At 31.6% G+C, this 22,142-nt stretch overlaps 1 protein-coding gene across 1 annotated transcript in view; it reads left to right on the plus strand.

Annotated features, from left to right (window-relative positions):
• LOC129229271 (sarcoplasmic calcium-binding protein 1-like) overlaps nucleotides 1–22,142 on the plus strand; it is a 93,060-nt gene that overhangs the window by 63,617 nt on the left and 7,301 nt on the right. The window contains exons 4-6 of the mRNA XM_054863544.1: nucleotides 6,433–6,546; nucleotides 7,528–7,657; nucleotides 9,426–9,529. Coding sequence (XP_054719519.1) covers nucleotides 6,433–6,546; nucleotides 7,528–7,657; nucleotides 9,426–9,529 — 348 coding nt within the window. The remainder of the gene's footprint in view (nucleotides 1–6,432; nucleotides 6,547–7,527; nucleotides 7,658–9,425; nucleotides 9,530–22,142) is intronic.

Here is a 22,142-nt window from a genome sequence, read left to right on the forward strand (position 1 = left end):
TGCTTTTTTCCTGCTTATTTTTTGTTGTCTACATTAATAACCCATATTTAAAGTTCGAAAAACTACTATAACTACTACAAAAGCTTATTGTGACACTATTGATTATATAGTTTTTACGTCAACACGCACCAGTTATGTGAACTAACTTAGCGAGTTTTGTGGCGAGAAATAGCATTAAATTTAGATTTTAAATCAATAGCTGGCACGTTTTTTCCAAATTTTAAATTGCGTCACTTTCCCTGCTGGGATGCAATATTACGTTATATAAATATGGGGAAAATTTGATTTCTTCACATATGATATGTTAATTAAATCTTCAATCGTTTTTTTTTCTTCTCAGTGTTATAAAGTAGTTTTTTTCGATGCTATAAAACATAAAACACATTCAAGATCTCAAAGGGTGGTTTTCTCTTTCTTTCTTTCTTTTTTTTTTCTTTCTGTTTTGGAAGTCAAAAACAATGAAATTAATCTTTCAGTCTCTAAATGCCATTTAAAGAATTACACGGTGATTTTAGAAATATAAACAATGAATTAAAGCAAAGCAAAATACCCATTGTTTTTTTAACGAAAACATGAACATTGCCTCACCAATTAAATTGTTTGGAAATAAATCGTGGAACAAGTTGAGAAAACAAGCGTTTTTGTTATCCTTTTATTATATTTTCTTTTCAGTTTTAATTATTACTTTTTTTCGAAATAATGTACAGTACAACCTCTTTGTCCGGACCAACTGAAATCTAAAGCAATCCGGATAAACGAAAGTCTGCATAATCCGGGTAATAGGGATATAAAGCATAACTAATTCTTATATAAACCAGACATACCTGTTATTACAGCAAAAATCAATGCTTTGTAGTCCAATAGGATTGTTTATTTCAGCTGTTGTATAGTTCAACTTAAGGCCACTATATAAGAAAGCTGACTTAACCGACATTTTGGTTCCAAATCTGTCAGGGGGCAAAATTAGTTTTTATACAAAAGCTTCGTTGCAGAAAAAAGGTGCCCAAGCTTTAGCTGTGTTGCTTGATTGACGTTTGATTATTTTATTCTGTAAATGAAGAAGAATTAATTGATACAAATTAAAAACAAATAAGGTTTAAAAATGATATTCATTACAGTAAACATTTCCTAAAACAGTTTTGTTGAATTTGCAAACTAAGTTATCTTTCTAGATTTACCTTAAGTGACATTTTACTCAACTTATCCATTGTTTTACGACATAGCAACCAGCTAATGTGATAACGTATTAATAAATACTAGAAACAAGGTTGCATCTAAAGTTGTCCTGGAACCAAAATGTCGGATAGGTCGGCCTGTCCTTTGAAGGGGTTCTAGTTCAACTGCAGTAGTGTCGGAATGACGTTCCACGACGTCATTAAACGACGTTATTAGAACCCAAAAATTTATTGCATGATCTATTCAGAAACAGTACATTTAATGAAATAAAACGAATGTTTAGCGAACTTATAGTTCAGCTGCCATTGCATGTAAATATAAAGCTTTTTTAAAACTCCCTATATTTGATCCGGATAAACCGTAGATCCAGATAAACGGGGGCCGGATAAACGAGGTTATAGAGTATCTTTTAAGAAATATGCATTTTTTCTTAGTAGAATTTTGCTTTAAAAAATCAAAAATTTGGTGCATTTAGGATATTTAATGCACTCAGATACAAAATGCAGTCTATAAAAAATAGATTTGCATCCATAAAAAAGAATAAATGTTTCCTTACAAAGTGTTTGCCCGTAAAGTGTGAGAAACGAATGCCAGAATTCTAAACAGGAGATTTCAAAAGAAAAAAAGCCCTCCCCCCCTCCTTACCAGTGTTTAAAGTAGAGAAAATGCCTTTAGTTTATGTATTTTTATTCAAGCTGTAAACAAAGCGCTTCCAGAATTTCCAACTTAATGTCAAACTGTATAATTTATTGCCTGCTAGGAATAAAATTTAAATGGAAAATATATGTAATTTTCTAAATCATGTGAAACACGTGAAAAGAGTAAATGAAAAGAATGACGAACAAAAAGTACTGTTCTCATAAAGCTATATTTCTGTAATTTGTAATATTTTTTGCAAAAAATATTATTTTAGAAATGTTAAGAAGAGGAATAATGTACTTTAAAAGAAGAAACTTTCAAATAGCACACTGAAAATGTTTATTGCTATGAAATATTTTACATTAAATAAAATCTTTCGAATTTAACGCATTTTGCATGAGAAATTTTAAAGACAACTTTTCAAAAAAAAACACGTAATATTTGATAAAATTTCATTTAAAAGATTTTTATTTTAAGTATATTGCTTTTTCTCATTCTAATGCTTACCGATAATATTTTTCATTATTTATTTTGTTCATTTCTTTAGTAATTAATTAAGTTTTTTCTTTTTTCCCCTTTTTTTTTTCATGTTTATCTTCATTAATTTTTTTTTCTTGTGTGTTTTGTTCTTAGCAGAAGGTTAGTTTTTGCTAGAATTGAATACGTTTTTATCAAAGCTAAGTAGTATTATATTCAAAGATACATATTTTGAGAAAAATTGTATTTTTTTTTCTTTGTCTAAATGCATGCAATTTGTACTTTCATGCATTACTAGCAATGCCATACCGCAAACATTGCATTTGACTTACACATGCAGTATTAAATTTCTTATACACATCGTGTACTAAAAATATTCCAAAAAAATGTTTCAAATCATCTCAAATACAAGACTGAAAAAAAAAGTATTTTTTGTGTCTCAAGTTTTCAAAAGAAGTGAGTACCTTTGATTTCATATATCTTTAACGGAACGATGAACTTCTTTGAAATTTCTTTCAGGTGTATTTTTATCTAGAATCACAAAAAAATGGTTTTCTTTTTTTTTTCCTTGTGAGACTAGCGAAGAAAAGACAGGTTTTTTTCCACCTTCTACCTGAAAAGCCTCAAATATATACAGTCTAAGTGAAATCCAGCAGAATCATTCATAAAAATTGAAACTTTTTTTCCCCTCTGGCAGAACAAAGTTCTTTTTTTTATTCAGTTAAAAATCTCCAAAAAATGATTCAAAAATCTATATTTCAAGCAACAAAGGACATAATATAAAACTTTTTAAGTAAACGTAATTTTTGGTGTTTTTTTTTTTTCATATAATGAAATTGTATTGCTTCGATATAGATTCAGTCAACTCTCAATAACTCGAAGCCTTATAGCTCGAATTTTCCGAAATAATTTTGTGTTTTCAATACAAAGTTGTCTCTGTATCTTGAATGTATTTTTTTTGAGTCGAAGTTTTTTTGAGTTTGTTTCCATTTTATGCAAAAACATATAGCCAAATCAAGAAAAAAAAGGGGGGGGGGGTTTCCTCTGTTAATACATTGCTTTACTTATCAGCCTGCGTGAGGGGGATAATTTATAAAACAATAGTGGTTTGAACACAGTGTTGCAAAATTAGATGAGAAATAGCTGATTGGGCTACTTGTTGCCGTAGCTGACGACCTAAAATTTTATCGTGGGTAATCTTTGAATATTTGAAAGACATAAAATTTTGGCAAAATTGAAAAAAGTTGCCTTTATTTTCTGAATAACCCAGATAGTCTGCTTTTAAAACAAGAAGACCTTAAAAAGAAATACGAACTGTAATGAAGAGAAAAGAAATTGGGCCTACGACGTACAAACTTAATGATGTTTTAAGAATCAATAAAAATGTAAGCAGTCCAAAAAATAAAATTTATTCGCTGTAAAGATATTTTTGCGTAGTACTAATAATTAATTTTGAGCAAACTATCAGTGTAATAGTCAATCCATTATGCCCTATTCCTGAAAAAGAAAATAAAAATTATTCTTCAGAAGGCTGGAAAAGGAACTTTTGATAACTCGAGCTAACCGGTCCCTTGGGATTTCGAGTTACCGAGAGTTGACTAATTTATTTTTTTGAAATTAAGTTCTTATGATGTTTACTAAAGAAATGCAAGTGGTTGCTTTTGAATTGATAAAATAAATAGTTCTTTAGCTTGAGGTTTAATTGCCTATCGATTTTAAACACTTCGGATATTTCATCAAACGATATTCTTTCCATTCTATTTTTAGAACAACTATGTGTAAACTGCAAAATATCTGTACTATAGAAATCCGACCGTATCTATCTATAATATGTATGTATGTGTATATGGCAGCCTAAAGGCCGCCTCTGATTTATTATTGGGTAGATGACGTAATCACAGATTAATAAGTGATGGAGTTGCTAAACTTGGCGACATTTGGTGATTTATTGTCAACTTCGGAGCCCAAAATAAGTCTCCAAAATTTGTCAGCCCCGTGCGATTACTTCAATTTTTCACCATACCCATGTTATGCAACTGAAACTTCTTGCATAAATAGTTTTGCTGTCACTCTCTAGGATCTGCCATTGAAATACGTATTTGGGCCTGCTGTTAAATCTTATTATTGCTGCTCATATTCTGTTACTGAAACAGTTTGAATAAAGTTGTTTTCTGTCATTGACCAGGTTTTTACATTAAAATAGGATGTATACCTTCAAATATGTTGCCTACAACTACATTTCTTCCAATATGTTGTTATCGCTCTCTGGATTCCCATATTGAATCATTTTGGCCTTGCACAAAGTTTTCTGTTAAGGTCTGTGCTTGAAACAGCTCGTCTTTTATAAGTTAACTGCAGCTGTCTAAGTGAACTTAGTACTTCGATAAATACTGTATGTTGTTAGCGCTATCTGGGCATTTTGGCTTTGCAAAAATAGTTAACTGTCACTGTCTATAGGTTCTGATATTGAAATATTTTGTCCTTGTATGAATAATTGCAGTCGCTGTCCATTGAAAAATTGAGGCTCTCAAAAAATAACTTGTTATCGCTCCCTGGGATCTCCCATTGAAATATTTTGGGCTTGTATAAACAGTTTACTGTCTAGATTTCGGTATTGAAAATTTAAACCCTAATAGATATAAACTCGCTTATTGAATCAGTTTTTGCGTTATGAAAATTGCCTGCTGTCGATGCCTTGGTTCTTTCAGTGAGACATTTGGAGTTTAACATGCTGTTATTAACATAATGAAAATGAATTGCATTAAATTCGTAACGCTAGTTGAAAGCAATGCGTGTTTATAACTTTAAGCTCATAATTTAAACTTTTAAGAAATTTTTCACTTTCACTGGCCTTTTATTAAGCAACCACCGTCTTAAATATATTATCCCTGTCTCTTTCTGAGCGACGCATTTTTTTTCCCAATTTTGACACCAATCATCGCATTTTCGTATCATCAGTTCATCACTGCACAGATTCAACACAATCATTCCGATGTCTGAGTTCTTTTATGATTTATTTCATATTCTACTTCTTTGATGCTAAAATGCAATATTAAATATATTTAAATCAGGTTCTATAATTAAATTCCCTTTTATTTTGGTACACATTTTCAGTTGGAAATTATATTCAAGGTACAATAAAATCTTCAGCTTTACCTTGTTCGATAAAGAACATGGTAAATATAGACCTCGATGCTTTGATTTCTGACAAATATCCATCGTAATGGATTGCAGCTATGATGAATTGGTGTAATGTGTTTCAGCCTATATAAAAAGGGGTTGATTCACTATACTTGATCGAATTTCGCTGCAGTGCTAAATTGGGATTACCCAACGTTGCAATTTACTATGAGTACTGATATACTCATATTTCTATTGTGTATCATTAAAGTTTTGTGACACAAGAGTCATACAGAAATTTAGGTGGTGCAAACTTAATCTAGCAGCCTCATAATGTTGTGATTAGGATCTGAGTAGCCTTTACAATGCTGCCACGTTAGGTTTGCCTTAAGTATAGTATAATATGCATAAAATTAAAACATTCGAGGTAAGACATATTTAAATTAATTTGGAGTCTAACATAATATTACGAGAATCATACGGCAGCTGTTGAAAACCGATGACAGGAAAATAAACTCGGTTAGTTCTGATAGATCTTCCCGTTTTGTTATTGGATGGAGTACTTTTGTTGGGGTTTTAAAACGATGAAAATTGTTGAATTAAGAGGTATTAGTTGAAACAAGAAACGTTTAGTACTTAGTATAGTTAAACTAGTCTTTTAAAACTTGAAACATAAAAATTATTCTTTTATACTTGATTGAAATATGTATTTTGAAATAATTTTAATACACGGTTGTGGAACTGAACTCTGTGTGTATAACGAAAACGCAATGTTTGTTACATCAAACTTTTAGTAATCTATGATATTGGTGATTTTCGCCGTTTTGCAATGTTGAAGAAATAAACATTTTACTTAAAGAACGTACATTTGAATTTAAAAGGAGATACATAAATTAGAAATTAGCTTCGAATATTATTAAGCTTTTATAACAACCTATATTCCAGCTAAGCAAATAAAATGAAAATATACATATATTTTGTAGTATCCTGTTCAAAGAGGTAATTGTCTTTTCCTTTAAGAAATACACCCTCTACGAGAGCAAAGGAGCTTATAACCCTGAACTACACGAAAGCAACAAAAAGAAAATGCACGACTTGTGGTTAGAAATGTCAGAACTAGCTGATTATGACAAAGTAAGTAGACATCAAGATTAGTTTAAACGCATTTAATTTAAAGTTCTTACAAAACCGAACATTAAAAATACAGGATTAGCGTAAAAGAAAATTCCGGTTTTAAAAATTTATATTTCGTAAACTATTATACTTATTACTATAGATGATGCATAAAAATAAAGATAGACTGTCCAAGTTTTTTTGAACGTAAGTAACAACTTAAAAATGCCTGTTTCGCACTAGCGTAGCCAAAAATTCCTTTCGGTAGGGGTTTTTTTTTTTTTTTTTTTTTTTTTTTGGTCACAACAGTCCTTTCACGTGTATTAACTATTGTATTAGTTTTGGCAACAATGTTAAAACAAAGATTTCTAGGGGGGTTACCCCTTCCCCAATTCACTGCACCACTGACGTTCCGCAACGATGGATTGCCCGTGCTGGTGATAATGATTTACCCTTTACGCGTTGGCAGCCAAACGTTATGATCCTCAAACCTAATCCCATAAGGGTTTTTTTAAATGGGATTTCGTCACACATGCACACACACATAAAGGCAGTGTTAATACACCATCATTGCCTACAACATTGCAAGAACTGAAAGATCGCATTTGTGTAGCATTACGAAAAATCGACATTAAAACACTCAAAATGTATTTTATAGATGTGTATTGCGTTACGAAAGGCACTCACACCAACTATTTATGAGTGAAAAGAAACTTGGATAGCTAATCTCTATTTTTATGTATCATTGATAGTGCTAAGTGTAATAGTTTATTAAATATAAGTTTTTAAAACCGGGATATTCTTTTATGAAAATCCTGTATTTCTAATGATTTTTGAACCTGATAAATTATTATAAAAGTAAGAACTTTAACTGTCAAGAGCTTTCAACCATGAAAGCGTGTTACATTTTTTTTCCATGGATTTTTTTATTGCATTTATTTACATTTATATATTTATATGCGTGTTTCTATATCCTGAAATATGATTATTATTTCATTACAGGACGGGCAGGTGACGGTGGAAGAGTTCAAGCAAGGCGTCCAGAGTGTTTGCATGGGCAAGACGTTCGAACAGTTTCCACAGTCTCTTAAACATGCCATTAACTGCAAATTTCAAGCAACAGATCTAAATGGTGAGTTAAACACATCTTATTATTAACTATTTCATAACGTACGTTGCTTCCTCTATATTTGAACAATTTACAACTATCATTTTTCGCTCTCAATCGTCATTACTGTTTTAAAAAGTCATTTAAGTTACAAACATTTAAACGCAGTTCTGTATGTCTATTAGTGCTTTTGACTCTTCAAAAATTGTTTAGTATTTTAAAACAAATCCACATTTTAATTCTAGTTTCGTTTTCGATCGAACGTCGGTATAATCGCTCGTATTACGAGAATATTCAATAGAATGAAGTGTGGTAAATTTTACTGAACGTCATTTAAACACGAAACGAAATCCGTAGATTCCATAGTTCTCTAACGGTTAGTCAAAGGTTTAACTATCAAAAATGAGCCTAAACATTACTCTCAAAATTTTGTAGGGCTGCAATTTGCGCGAACTGCGATTGATTCTGTGCATAGTTTTAGGGTGTCGAATGTTTCCTCAGACGGTGGAAAAATTCCTCTTTTGCGGGAAAAGAATAGAAGAATGTCTTTAATTAAAAGAAAAAAAAACTATTGTAGATCGGCATATTTACAGTGAAATACTAAAAACTAAATAGGTGTAAAACTAACAAAAAAGTTACAGTAAAATCTGCGATTTTGCTGTTAAAACTTAAAAACAAGATTGCTGTTAGTGCTCTAAAGCAAAACATTCTACCCCCCATCAGCCAGTATTTTTTTCTCTAAAGCTACTGTACTTTTACACTGTGTTTTTACAGAGTGGTCATGATATTGTGATCCAAAAAACCAAAGGGATCCGTAAGTAAAATATAAGTTCGAAAAAATACTGTCTGACCACGGATTGTATGGAAAGGTAAACATCCGGTTTACAGGCGGAAATGGACGCATCTATTACTTTTTAGGGATGTCAGTTTTTCAGATGTACGTTAGCCTCTAAATTAAGCAGAGTCTCATTCAAATGAGCGGAACATGCGCATCAAACTTTTACTTTTTCTCCCTCATTCAGATAGACTCATCTTAACTAGACATTTGCCAATTCCATACAATCCGTGGTTGAACAATAAAGCGGTAAAAAAAAGTAAAAATTTAATACTGGCAAATTATTGAGAAGAATGAATATGAATAGTGACTGAAAATAGCATTAAAAAAAGTTAGACTGAAGCCTGAAACGTTTGTTAATGCTGTTTTTCAATGAATTTGTGTTAAGCATTTAGGACTTAAAAAATAACACTTTTGAGGTGGGTTTTTTTTTTCTTTGGCATAAACTACGTACCCATAATGATTTACGTTATTTTAATTTGTTATTTATTCATTTTTTATTTATGTTTATTTTATTTATTTTTTATTCATTTATTTATTTATTTATTTATTTTTATTTATTTATTTATTTTTTTGTTTTTGCAAATTTTTCTGAGATTGAGATGGGGTCCCATGGGAAACCTCATAGCTATAAGGGTTCCGAAAAGCGACGGAGTACTAATATCGGAGCATTAATCCTAACCGGACAATGATGTTTAAAGACTTTAAGAAATATATTTCTTTGGTCTTAAATAGTATTACAAGCTAATAAAGTTTAATACTTTGGCTATTCGAGGGTCAAACCCTGGGGTGAAATGCTTCTTCAACAGCGGATTCAAGAATAAAGGGGTGGGTGGAGAAAACCCAATTTGTATATAAAAATCTGAAAAGAAAACAAAAGTATTTTTGAAACTCCAATATAACTACGCAAAGTCAAATAAGAGTAAAAAACGTTCATTTATCCTTTTTTTTTTCCAGGTGATGGAAGTATTAACTTAGAAGAATTCCGGTTGGACTGCGTAGGCCGTTCTGCATTTCAAGAAATTAAAGAAATCGATGATTGCTACAACAAATTACTTACCGTAAGTCCAGATCACACAATTTTTAAAAATTAATTCATGCTTAATATGCAAACAGTGCTTTTTATTTAAGTTCAGAGAAAACAAGCTTAAACGTAAGTTTACTAAATGCAAGTCCAAAAATAGAGATTTTACGGTCATTACTGCACTGTATGTAGAATTGTATTCCTAATTCATCCAGAAGAACATTAGTATGTAAAAATAAAAAATCCTTCATTACTATTTAACAGTGTTATAAAAAGTCCCAACCGTTGTGAATTAGGTTAGTCTGACTTTAAGGCACAGAATTATGAATCGAATTCTGTATCTCAAAGCCAGACTAACGTAAATCACACTGTCATTACTTTGCATGGGAACGCAAAAGAGTTTATCTGGTGCATACAAAGATTGGGAATCTTGCTCTTTAACAGTAGTAAATAATTATAAAGGATTTTTTTTTACAGAACTACGTTGTTATGGCATCATTGCAGAAAAAAAATTCTTTTTACAATTCAGTAATTACCTAAAAATCGCTATTTTTGAACTTATGTTAGTATGGCCCAGAGTAACAGAATTTCCAGTTTTAAAGAAAAAACGTTATAAATGATCTGTGTTGGGTTTTTTTTATCGATCCTAAGCTAATTAGTTGAAAGTCTTTTTAAGTTAAAGTTATTTTATCTTTTACTTTGATTAATATGCTTTGATTCGAAGATGACATCTTTAAGGGGGAATGCGTCATTGCAAACAAATTTGAAAATGCATATGGGTCATTCTCCAGAAAACCTAACTTTTGAACGCAAATATTTTTAAATTTCAAAACCTTTTGTTCTCCTTTTTTGTTTTTCATTCTTACATGAAAGTGTTATCTACTAGAAGTAACCATAAACAATGGCCCAGCTAAGTTCCAATTATTTTACTCATAAATAAAAAAAATTAAAAATGCCTTGTTCACGAAATAAAAAATAATAAAAACTTTTAATGTTTAAAAATCGACGCCAATTTAATATCAGAGTAGTAATTTTGTTAATTGTGCAATAAGCTATTTTAATGATTAGTGAGAATATAATATTAAGCACTCTTAATTAAAGTACGGCTTAATTAGTAGTTTCAAATGTATGTTAAAAATAGTATTTGGTAAATTTGAGGATATACTGACAATTTATAATTTTGGTAGAATGCCTATTATTGATGCATTCCCCTTCCATCATTAATGTTCACCTCAGATATAATGATATTGATAAGGTCTGTCACGGAGGTGAGGATTTTTCCATTAATATTGGTCTAATTGATACATTTTTCAGGTAAACTTTTTTTTCTTCGTTGTTACAATCTGCACATATTAAGCATATGAAAACATGTTCGCTTCTTTTTTACATTAGTTTACACCACTGAAATTCAAATTCACGGAGGTGAGAAGTCAGAATAACCACACTAAGATTTTAAAGCAAAATCTATCTTCTTGCTTTTCGACAAAAGTCTCACAACTTCAATTATGGCTGAAAACAAAATATGGCTCCCTTGTAACATGGGAAATAAATCATTACTGCCACGCGTTAATGAGGAATGGCAATGTGTGTTTAGGTAACGGAGGTGAGAATTTATTTTGTGACATGACTTCTTGTCCTATTAGAACGAACTAAAACACAATACCAGAAAATTAAATATATTTAAACAATTAGTATTTGAGACACTTATGATAGGCATAATAAATAAATAGGTATATACTTTTAATTAAACAAGTTATTAAGCAACACAAACAGTCACCCAAGGTGTGTGACACGGAGGTGAGAATTCACTTGTTGTGAACCAAAAATATACAAAAAAAAATTGTTATTAAAAAATGTTTAAATAGATATATTTTTGATGAAATTAAAAATCATTGTTAAATGAATTGTTCCTTAAAATTTTTACTGTAAAAGGCGTGTGACAGGAAAGTTACACTTTTTGAAGAATAACCCATATTCAATACTTGTTATGCCAGAATTAAATATTTAAAAATGATGAGTAATACTGTGACACGTACTACTCCTCGCCCAATTACAAACTCAGCTCGTCTATCTCCTTTAGTTCTCTGATTTAGCAATGATGATAGAAACTCACGTTTCGTTTTCATTTATCCAAGACAGGAAGAGTGAAAGGCAAGGCTCGCCTTTTGCATTTGAGTTACTAAATTTTAAGAAATTATTCATCAATGGCCACGTTTCAGGGCTCACTCATAAATCTTATTTATTTTCCATCGGCAGTTACGTAAAAGTTTGCCTTTCATTTCAGCTGAATAAATAATTAACCAATGAGAAATTATTTGTCAAATTAACCCTTATTTATCGTGTTATTTGCTGAAGATAGATGAAACTCGCTTTTTCATTAATCTGACCAAAATGTCAAATATTGAAAGCTTCTACTTCATTAATACAAGAACAGCATAATATTTTATTCACCATTGTTCATCCATGGGCCTAATTTTCATTCATCATTTTTCAAAAAATTGGTCAACCCATGCTAATGACGGTTGATAAGCAGATGGATATTTTTCCCACCCTGATCAAAAAAATAAAGTAATTAAAAGCAAAAATAACAGCTTTCAAATGCCCAAATTTGCAGATAACTGCAGACACGTGTTTGGGGGTTCTAAGGAATCTACTTTTTCAATGAAGAAAAGTAAACTTTTGGATTTAAATGCATGCGATAATTCTCACTGACAATTAAGTGGTTTAAAATTTGTTACTAATAATAATGACAATAATCATTTGGGGAAAAGAATCATTTTTTTTTAAATTTCAAAATGTTTGTGTCATCTACTATAGTTGAGGAAAATGTAACCCGGTGGCATTGTAAAGGCTACGCAGATCCTAACAACAGCGTAATGACGCTGCCAGGTTTGGTTTGCCTCAACTATAGAAGAGCCATAGGGTTTTCTGTAGTACATTCTATATCGTGAAAAGTGGTCACATTCACATAAGGTGTAGAGGAAAATTCTCTGGAAGAAGAAAACTAACAACAATTTTGGAATCAGCAAGGCCTATTTTACTTCAAAACAGCTAAACATCTAAATTAGCCAAAGTTTTGTTAAAGATTGTTCCGTATGTTACTAATAAAAAATTAAAAACTACGCTACTATTTACTATTTAGCGCATGTTATTTCATGTTTTATCTGCCAAAAGTTTAGAAAATAAGTTTTCTATAATGTATCCATGTGGGGAGGGCGGATATTTAATGATTAATTTATCTCAGAAAAATGTTTATAAGGAACTGCCAAAAATTAATTTTTATCATTAAACATGTCGAATTGTTTCGTATAAAGAAATACTTTTGAAAAAGGGTTGTCTTTGGTTGCGACAGCTTCATTGAAACAGTCACGATTATAAATTATATGGCAATTAAAAGTAACATGCTGTTGTAGCCATTTTTCTAGTAGGTGTACATGTTGCATTCTTAAGTTATTCTCAACGTTTCAATGAAAAATTTAATCTGAAAAATAACAGCGTGATGATTGCCTTTACAGCCCTGCTGATGTTCAATGTTCTTTCTTTTCGAAATCATATTCCCTAACTTTGCTATAAAATGTAATTAAACGTGATTTTCGATGCAAAACCTAAACCAAAGTGACTCAAAAAGCAATCACTTTAGCCGCATTGCAATTCTCAAAATGAAATCATCTTTCCCGAGTCAATTTTTTCGCATCTATTTTTGTAGTTTTCAAATTTTCAATTGCAGACTTTTTAAAATTTTCACAGTTCAATAATCAAGTAATTAATTACAAGATTGATTTTTTCCAATTATCCCACAGAAACATCTCAAACAACTACAAGTAATCCATTTTATTCACTGTTAATAAATGATGAACCCAATCAAAGCTCAATAAATCATTTGAAACAATATTCCTCACTATCCTGACAGCTAATTTTTTTATTAATGGTTCAAGATACACGGCAAATAGCAAGGGTGAAAACAATTTTCATAGTCTGTCATACGCATTCGGAAATCATGTCAAGCTAATGAGTTAATCTAGTAGGAAGAACGCAATGGGAATCTACTGTAGCCATTATTATTAGACATTAGATTCTTCCTAATTAACCTAAACTCCGGGAAACTTGAGAGAGCTATAAAAAGCGAGCGAGGACATTAAGAACAAGGGTAATTGTCAGTTTAGCTCATGATGCTTGTTTTACTTTATTTCTGCTGATAAAACGGATTGTATGGTGAAAACGTCAGTGAGCACTTCCACTCCCAGGGATTCGAACAATACATTTTACGTGCCTTCTTTCTTTTCTTTAGTTGTAAGTATTGAGGCAGTCAGACAGTTGCCAATAAATTGGATCCTTGCAGAGTACTAACCACTGTTCATTAAGCCAAACTGTGGTGCCCGAGCTATGCCAGAAATGTTACGCTTCAATGTAGACTTTACGGGAAAGGGACAAACTCGTTTCTCGATGCATTTATTATGCAACTCATTTGGCGAACATTTACCCGAATGCGGCGATTATAGCTGATCTTTATTAGCCAAAAAGCTTGACGCATCTATATATCTAACTATTTGTTAGTTTTTTTCATCAAATAATATTTTTAATATTAACAAATTCTGTATATTTGTAACTAATGGTACACGCACGGCTTTGCCCGTAGTAGAAAATTAAAAGGTCTTTTGGTTCGCCTGTATATTTACAAATAATGGATGATGACTTTCTCGCCAATTTGCTATGTTGATTTGCTTGCCCATGTTACGGTACCACGTTATGATAATTTGGTAGTTTACTTGTACACGTTGTAATAATTTGCTCGGTGAAATTTTCGTAAAATTGGAATAGAAAAAGAACAAAATCGAATTTTCAAAAAATCGCTTCGATTTGCACTCCCCCCATGCTATAAACTAGTTCTGCGCCAAATTTCATGAAAATCGACCTAATGGTCTAGGCGCTATGCGCGTCAAAGAGATTCAGACATCCAAACAGAGATCCCGATATCCAGATAGAGAGACTCTCAGTTTTATTATTAGTAAAGAAGACAGTAGGTACAACTTCGTTTATCCGAACTACTGGGACCAAAGGCAATCGGGTTAAACGAAAATCCGGGTAATCTGAGTAATATGGGTGATAAGAAAATAAATTCTTAAATAAACAGACTTATCTTTTATTACAGCAAAACACAATCATTGAAACGAATTTACATAGGATCATATCGCGCAAGCACTGACCCTCCAAGTAAGCCATAATGTTTGTTAGGTTATTATAATTAATTGTACAATCTATGCAAGAGTTGCACACTTAATAAAAATAATCAATCTTTAAATCGCGTCAGAGTACAGTCACGAATCTAATTTATTTAAAATCGAAGCAGAGTATAGTCGTGACTTTCTTTATAGTCGTTCTTTTTAACAAGCAAGAATTTCTGGAATTGTAGCAGATCATAGTCATGAAGACTCGTTGAAGTCGGAAATGCTTTCAGGTAGTCAGAAAGAAATGCCTCCTAGTTGCTACTATTGTCCAATGAAAGTTTTCGGACTGCCTGTGACGTCAGCTCATTGGACCGTTGGTTTTTTTTTTTTTTTTTTTTTTATTGTATGCTGATTGTAATGCGCGGCAAAAACTTACGATTTTCCCTCAGGGACGGATGACAGAGGGACAGTTAGGAAGATTCTTTTTTTATGAAAACTTTATTGTTTAAAAAAAAAAAAATCCACATTTGTCAGAGGCACCTTTATAACCAATTAAATCCACACTTGGTTTGAATTTTATAGCACACAGTGAAGGTTAGCATAACCAATTAACCCACAAAACGCTTTATATGTTGTGTGGATGGTATAAAATAGATTTCACACATTAATAAGACTCATTCAATTGTGTGATTGGTTTATTTAATTATTATTATGCTGCATTAATTTAAGTTTTATGTTCAAAAAAGGAACCAGTAAGTCTTTCTGTTTTAATTGAAACGCTATGAAAAAGGAACGGTAAATACTGCAGTAAGTAGTCTTTAAAAAATGAGAAAATAAAGACGAAATAGTAAAAATATGCAAATTCATTTTTATTGCGCTAAGTAGAGGGTTTAATTAAAATTATGGAAGTCTTTAAAAATAACAGATGTGGACTATTTGCGAAAGAAATTTTACTGAGTTTAAAAGTATGACTAATTAGAAAACTAATAATTGAAAAAAAAAATAAGAAAAGAAACCGAAGTCAGAACTTTTCGTTTATTGTTTGATTTGCTAATTTTAACTTCTTCTTTATCGTTTCTTATCGAGTCTGCTGAAAGTTTCAATTAAAAAAGCATAAATGTTCAATATGTAGAAAAGAAACAAAGTTAATCTTATATATAGTTGCTAATATGAAAAAACATTTTCTTTTCCAGCAGAATTTCCCTAAGCAATTCTGTTGTATGGCATGAACTTTCTTAATTTTTGATGATTGATTTTTACTTTCCTTGTTTGCATAAACTTATTGTTTAGTTCTGAGAATTCACTTTTGAAGGTAACGTAATTTAAAACATTACGCATTACCCCGAGGTGCTTTAGTATTAATCACCAACCACTGGAAAGTAACTCATCTCATCGAAGTATTTATCGCAAGCATCCTAGTAGAAGCGAAGTGAAGCGACTAGCAACTTTTATTGCTTCAATTTTCCCAATTTTGAATTTGAAAGGAGTCTTATTCAGCAAAAACCAAATGAAAAAAGGCTTTTTCTAACAGAAATGAATTGAATCGAATACGATTAATTGTACCTACCAAGCGCGCATCCAGAGAAAAAAAATCCCCACCCTAAAGGAAATTTCTCATTACGCTATTGGTAGATAGAATTCGATCGAATCGAATAAAATTGAGTTGAATGAGCACTTGGATTTTCCTTTTTTTCTTCATTTTCACATGAGCTTTACATTTGTTTCACATATAAACACGAAACTGGGAATAGTTCAGGGAAAATTTTCGGCAAATATTCAACTGCAATAATATTATTCTCATATTAATAGTAGATAAATCCACGACTTTTATGCCAACGAACCATACTAATTTTCTTAATTTCAATGCTTTGAATTCTTGATAAATCACCTGTCTTTTGTAAGTTGATGTGCTATTTAACTTTTGAACTCCACTCAACTAATAAATAAGCAGTTAGTGAGCAATTTTTTGCTGAAAGATAGAAGAAGTGCTATTTTGTTTCATAATATTTAATACAGTACAGAACCAATTAACCGGGAAGTTCGGGACCATCGCTATCCCGGATATCTGAATTTCCCGGTTTTTTGAATCGTTAAAAACCTCTGTTGACCGATTGTTTATAAAACTGAAAGTACTATAATAAATAGTAATACATATTAAAATAAGAAGAAAACAGTTCAGAAATGCTTATAAATACTATCGAAATATTAAAAACTACTAGTGAAAGAATAATTTAAACACCAAAAAACTACAAGTTATTCATAAGGCCTGAGACCCTCACATTCAGTCTGAAAAAGGAAAAAACCACCACTTTTCGATGTTGTAAAACGAAAAAATATAATGAAGGGAAGGGCTAGAAACAAGTTTTTGAACGGAAATGTGCAATTTTCCTGCTATTCTGAATAAAAACATTTGTTTTCATAAACGCGTTTTTTTTTTTTAAATTTTTTTATAAAGATTTTGTGTTTGTGATTACGGTGGTTATTGATAACTATTGCTTTCTGCAATATCAATAGGAGTTTGATTTATGTGTTCTTGCAGCCTTATTACAGTCATGCGTTTAACGATTTCTAACTTCCACGATTCGGAAAGTTCGCGAATCTGGTTTTCGGTGTTTCCCGCAATTTCGCTCATCACTAACGTTCTAAACGGCTTTTCCCCAGTTTTACGTAATTAATATGGTATTTATTAAGAAACAGTTCATATTCTTTTAGTCATTTCAAAAAACAAAAACTTAGTTTTTCAAAAATTGCTAAAAATGCGTATTTTTAAAAAATGGCGGGAAAATCTGCAAACAGTTGCCGGTTTTCTGGTTTCCTGGTTTTTGGTTCCCGGATAAAAGGTTCTGCACTGTAACAATAAAACCTCGACTCTAGCTTTGAGCTAGATTTAAAATTGTACGCAGGAATAGCCCTATTTGAGGACTTTGAATTGCAGGGTCTATGCTTGGACACAGTTGACCGCATTTATATGCTGCCTAATGAATACTTTCGCACCATACATCATATACGCTTCAAGGCTTGTTGATATAAAAGAAACAATGAGAGGCGAAGTTGCATATTTCACAGAAGTATTCTCGCTTGGAGGAGGACGTTGACAAAAACAAATTAAAAGGGTTTAAGCTCATTATCGTGATATGAGATGATAATGATTGTCTAAGCTACTGCGTTGAGAAGATTAGAAAATAGAAGGTCTACGAATAAACTCAATGGTCTTCAAAGTTATAATAAATGTAAAAAGGTTTTTCCAAAGTTGGTTTCAGAAAATCTTTTTCTATTATTTTATTTTTAGAAGCTTTTTTTTTCAATGCAAGTGTTAAAAACATTTTTGTGTAACTTATTTTCTTTTATGTAACAGGACTTATGGCAAGCTAATAAATCCTGCAGATGTTTTGTCAAAATTAATTCACTCATTTAAGCTTATTTTTGGATTTTTTTTCCCTTACATTATTGCTTTATTTCAAAACAGACCAATAGAAGGCAGCATTATATGTCTGCATTTTTTTACCTTTAGCTTTAAATGTATGAAAATAAAATGTCAAATCATTAAAATGCCTTATCCTTGAAAACTTTTTTTCCCGCCGTTATTTATTTTGAGTCTAGTAACAATTTTGCATTTATTCCATAATTAAGTCATATGATTGGTTGAGTTCTGCCTTCAAAACATGGATTTTTGTTCTAAATATATCTCGAATTATAGCTTATATTCACTTTATTGCTTATATTCTAAGGTATAAAACGTCTAATGGATAAGAGTTTTGGCAGAAGGGGAAACAACAGGCTTCCATCAAAATGTCAAAATTAAAGTAGCAAAGATTTGGGATGGAATACATTAGGTGTTTTTGCGCAAATTGTACAGTTAAGTACCTATACTTGGGACACTACCCTTACTTGGGACATTTTGCTGAATTTTGTTTTGAGTGCTTACCTGTCAATAATCCACCAATCTTTACTAATAATAAAGCTCAAAGCTTGTCTGGATATCTGGATCTCTGTCGGGATATCACTCTGGATCTCTGTCTGGATCACTGTAACGCGCATAGCACCTAAACCGTTCAGCCAATTCTCATAAAATTTGGTACAAAACTAGTTTGTAGCATGAGGGTGTACACCTGGAAGCGATTTTTCGAAAATTCGGTTTTGTTCTTTTTCTATTCCAATTTTAAGAACATTTTACCGAGCAAATTATCATAAAATGAAAGAGTAAATTACCATGACGTGGTCGAACAAATTACCATAACGTGGACGAGCAAATTACCATAACGTGGACGAGCAAATTACCATAACGTAGACGAGCAAAGTACCACAGCAAATTGGCGAAAAATGCAGCATCTATTATTTGTAAATATACAGGCGAATCAATTGACGTATTAATTTTTTACTACGGGCAATGCCATGCGGGTACCGCTACTAAGAAATAAAGGCTGTTGAAGAATAAGTGAATAGTTAGATCTCTTTTGAAGTTACGCTGGCTGAACGGCAATGTTTCAGCCTTACGGGTAAGCATAATTATTTTGAAAATTTTGACGAAATATGCGATTTTTTTAAGTGTGGAAAAAACTGATCACCTACGTTAACTGAGCAGCATTATATAATCTCAAATTTTGTCATACTTCTTCTCGGCCATGTACTTGTACCTTATTTGTGCACATTCACTTCTGCTGAACTAATTCGGTTTAACTTATTCGTTCATAAATTTGAGAAACTGCAAATACGCTCCAAACTTGGGACACTGTTGAAAGCTTAGGAACAAAGACATAAAATGTGTCTACGAGGAATATTCAGTTTGAAAACTATAATTGTATTGAGAAAAAAATTATGTTTTTTTTTTTTAATTTTATTTTCAATAATAGCTAGAGTGAAGACGAAAAAAATGCGCTATACTGTTACAGGATAGAGAATTGTTCATTGGCAAAAAATTGGTATCTATCGATGAACAAAAGACGTTTTGCCAAAGTATTACAAATTTTACTTCTACCAACGAAAATTAGGCTCCAAGTATAGATGAGGTCAATTTATTTGATGGGAATTTCACGTACTGTGAAAGATTAAAAATGAATGTGAAAAGATGTGAAATGAGAAACATAGAGATCTAAGAATCAGCGGCTTATATAGAATTATTTGGGCTTGCCGCTTTTATGCATTCAAATGTCAAGGTAAAGTGAAATCATTACAATGAAAATCAGTAAGACAACTGTTGAAACTTTTCTGTTGTCTCTTTTCTTACTGAATATTTTCTAGGGTGAGCATACATTCTGAAATTCGCAAAATTTAAAAGACTTATTTTTAGTTAATTTTATTTTTTCCTTACTTACTTGAAAATAAATTTTTTTAAGTGATAATTGGTGTCCCAAGCTCTTATCTATTTCTTCAAACAATCAATATCTATATCCAAAGAGGCACTATAGCTAGACCACGAAGAGAAGGCGCGCGTGACGTAGTGGCTGGACGAGTCGATTACGGCGATTTGGCGTAGATAGCAAATGACTGAAAATCAGAATTACTTACTTTGGCTTCTTATCGCCTTTCTTCTCTCGCTCATTTTTTCCGAAAAAAAAACGGATTTTGTCGATTGTGAATTTTTATGCAGTTTGTAAATTAACTTGTAATCGATAGATTAATTATGTGTTTTTACTGTGTGCTTAGTAATTAAATTTAGTGTTACCAAGTACTAAATGTAGGAAAATTTATATTTGAGCATTGTAATAATGATTTCCCCTTTTTGATCCTTAGCATGCAGATTAAACTTTTGAAAAAGCAATCTTAACACAGCATTTCGAACTTTTTTTTCTGATAACAAATAATCAAACTTTAAATGTTCTCGTTATTTTTAAATTACCAATTTACCTCATGGTAAATTGATTAAAACCACCAGATACAATTTACCTCATGGTAAATTGTATCTGGTGTATTTCAGTACTTTTTATAGTAAATTTTGTTTGACGTCATAATACCTTAAAAACTAAAATTAAGAGGAATTTTGTGACATTATATTTTAATGATTCTGAGTAAATATATAATTTAACAGGAAACAGTTTATGTTTGCATGAATTAAACAGGAAATTATAAGCCTGTGAACAGAGAGGTACCGATGAGAGTTCACTGAGGCCTCACAAAAAGTCCTTATTTGACACATTTTGTCAAAAGATTTGGCAAAGTGGAAGATACCAGTACAGAGAATTGCGTTTTTTCCTCTCATACTTATATCTTCTCAGATGTAGGATGTGTGCATGCAGTGGCGCACACAGGAATTTTGGAAGGGGAGGGTCCAAGATCAAAAGCCTCATTCTCATATCGTATCCCAATACGCCGTCAAACATATTGACTTGATTTTATCGTTTCTCGCGAACGAAAAACAGTAAAAAATAAACTATTGAATAAATAATTAGCATTAATTAATGAACTGTACTTAAATACATTACCAGAAAGCAAAATAATATACGCATTAACTTTTCTCGTAATTAAAAAAATGGATTCAGCAATGCAAATTCATCGTTGCAGAAGCACCATATGATTAAAGAAGTTCATAAAATGTCACTTGATGTGATCTGTTATTACAAAACTGAAAACATGGTTATTACAGTGTATTTATTTAGTATAATCACCATTCTGCTTGTTATAGGCAATTTGTTAAAGGAAAAGTACCTAATATTTTTAAAAATCTTTTAGTATGAGGATTTTATTTTTTCACTTATTAGAACTGAAATTATTGTTACCTTTTGTTTGAAATTATTTTAGGCACAAAATACATAGAATCATAATCAATCGGGAAAAAAGCAAACCCCCTGGACCCCTCCCTTGTGTGCGCCACTGTGTGCATGTTGTATTTTAACATGCAGTAAAATTTGAATTTTCATTTCCTCCTTCCGAACATTTTGGTTCGGGGTGCCTCAGCGTGTGACCTGTACTTTATTTAATCTTTATACTGCTTTTCGTATTCAAAAATACGTCCGTAGTTTAATTTTATTTCACCAAACAGTAAAATAACCATACATTTAACAAAACTAATTCTAATTTTTTTTTAAAAAATAAGAAGAGAAAAGGGTCGCAATACATTTTACATAAATACTATAATTTTGGCCTAATCGAATCGTATGCCAAGACGGTCGTGTTCGTAGTTTACACAGTGGCCTCCCAAGAAGGTCAGCATATTTAAAATATAAGAAAAGGATGGTAGGAAAAAGAGGTTTCCTTTGGGAAAAGGTACACCTTGGGACAGCTCTATTTTCCCACATAGATTTTAAAACGTTCTAATTTTCAAATACACTAGTACTTTGATTCCACTGATTAAGCAGGTAAGTGGGTTTTTTTTTTTTTTTTTGTACAAACATGTCTTATAACCTTCTCCTGAAATTTTTATAAGTTGCATAGTGGGTTTGACAATGACGGAATAATGTATAACAAAATTAGAAAAAAAAGGAGGAAAAGTGTATCAAGGTGAGCCCCACCCTCCTTTCCACACACACATTTAAAAATAATGTGAATTAA

The sequence above is a fragment of the Uloborus diversus genome, chromosome 9 (assembly GCF_026930045.1).
Source record: "Uloborus diversus isolate 005 chromosome 9, Udiv.v.3.1, whole genome shotgun sequence".
NCBI lineage: Eukaryota > Metazoa > Arthropoda > Arachnida > Araneae > Uloboridae > Uloborus > Uloborus diversus.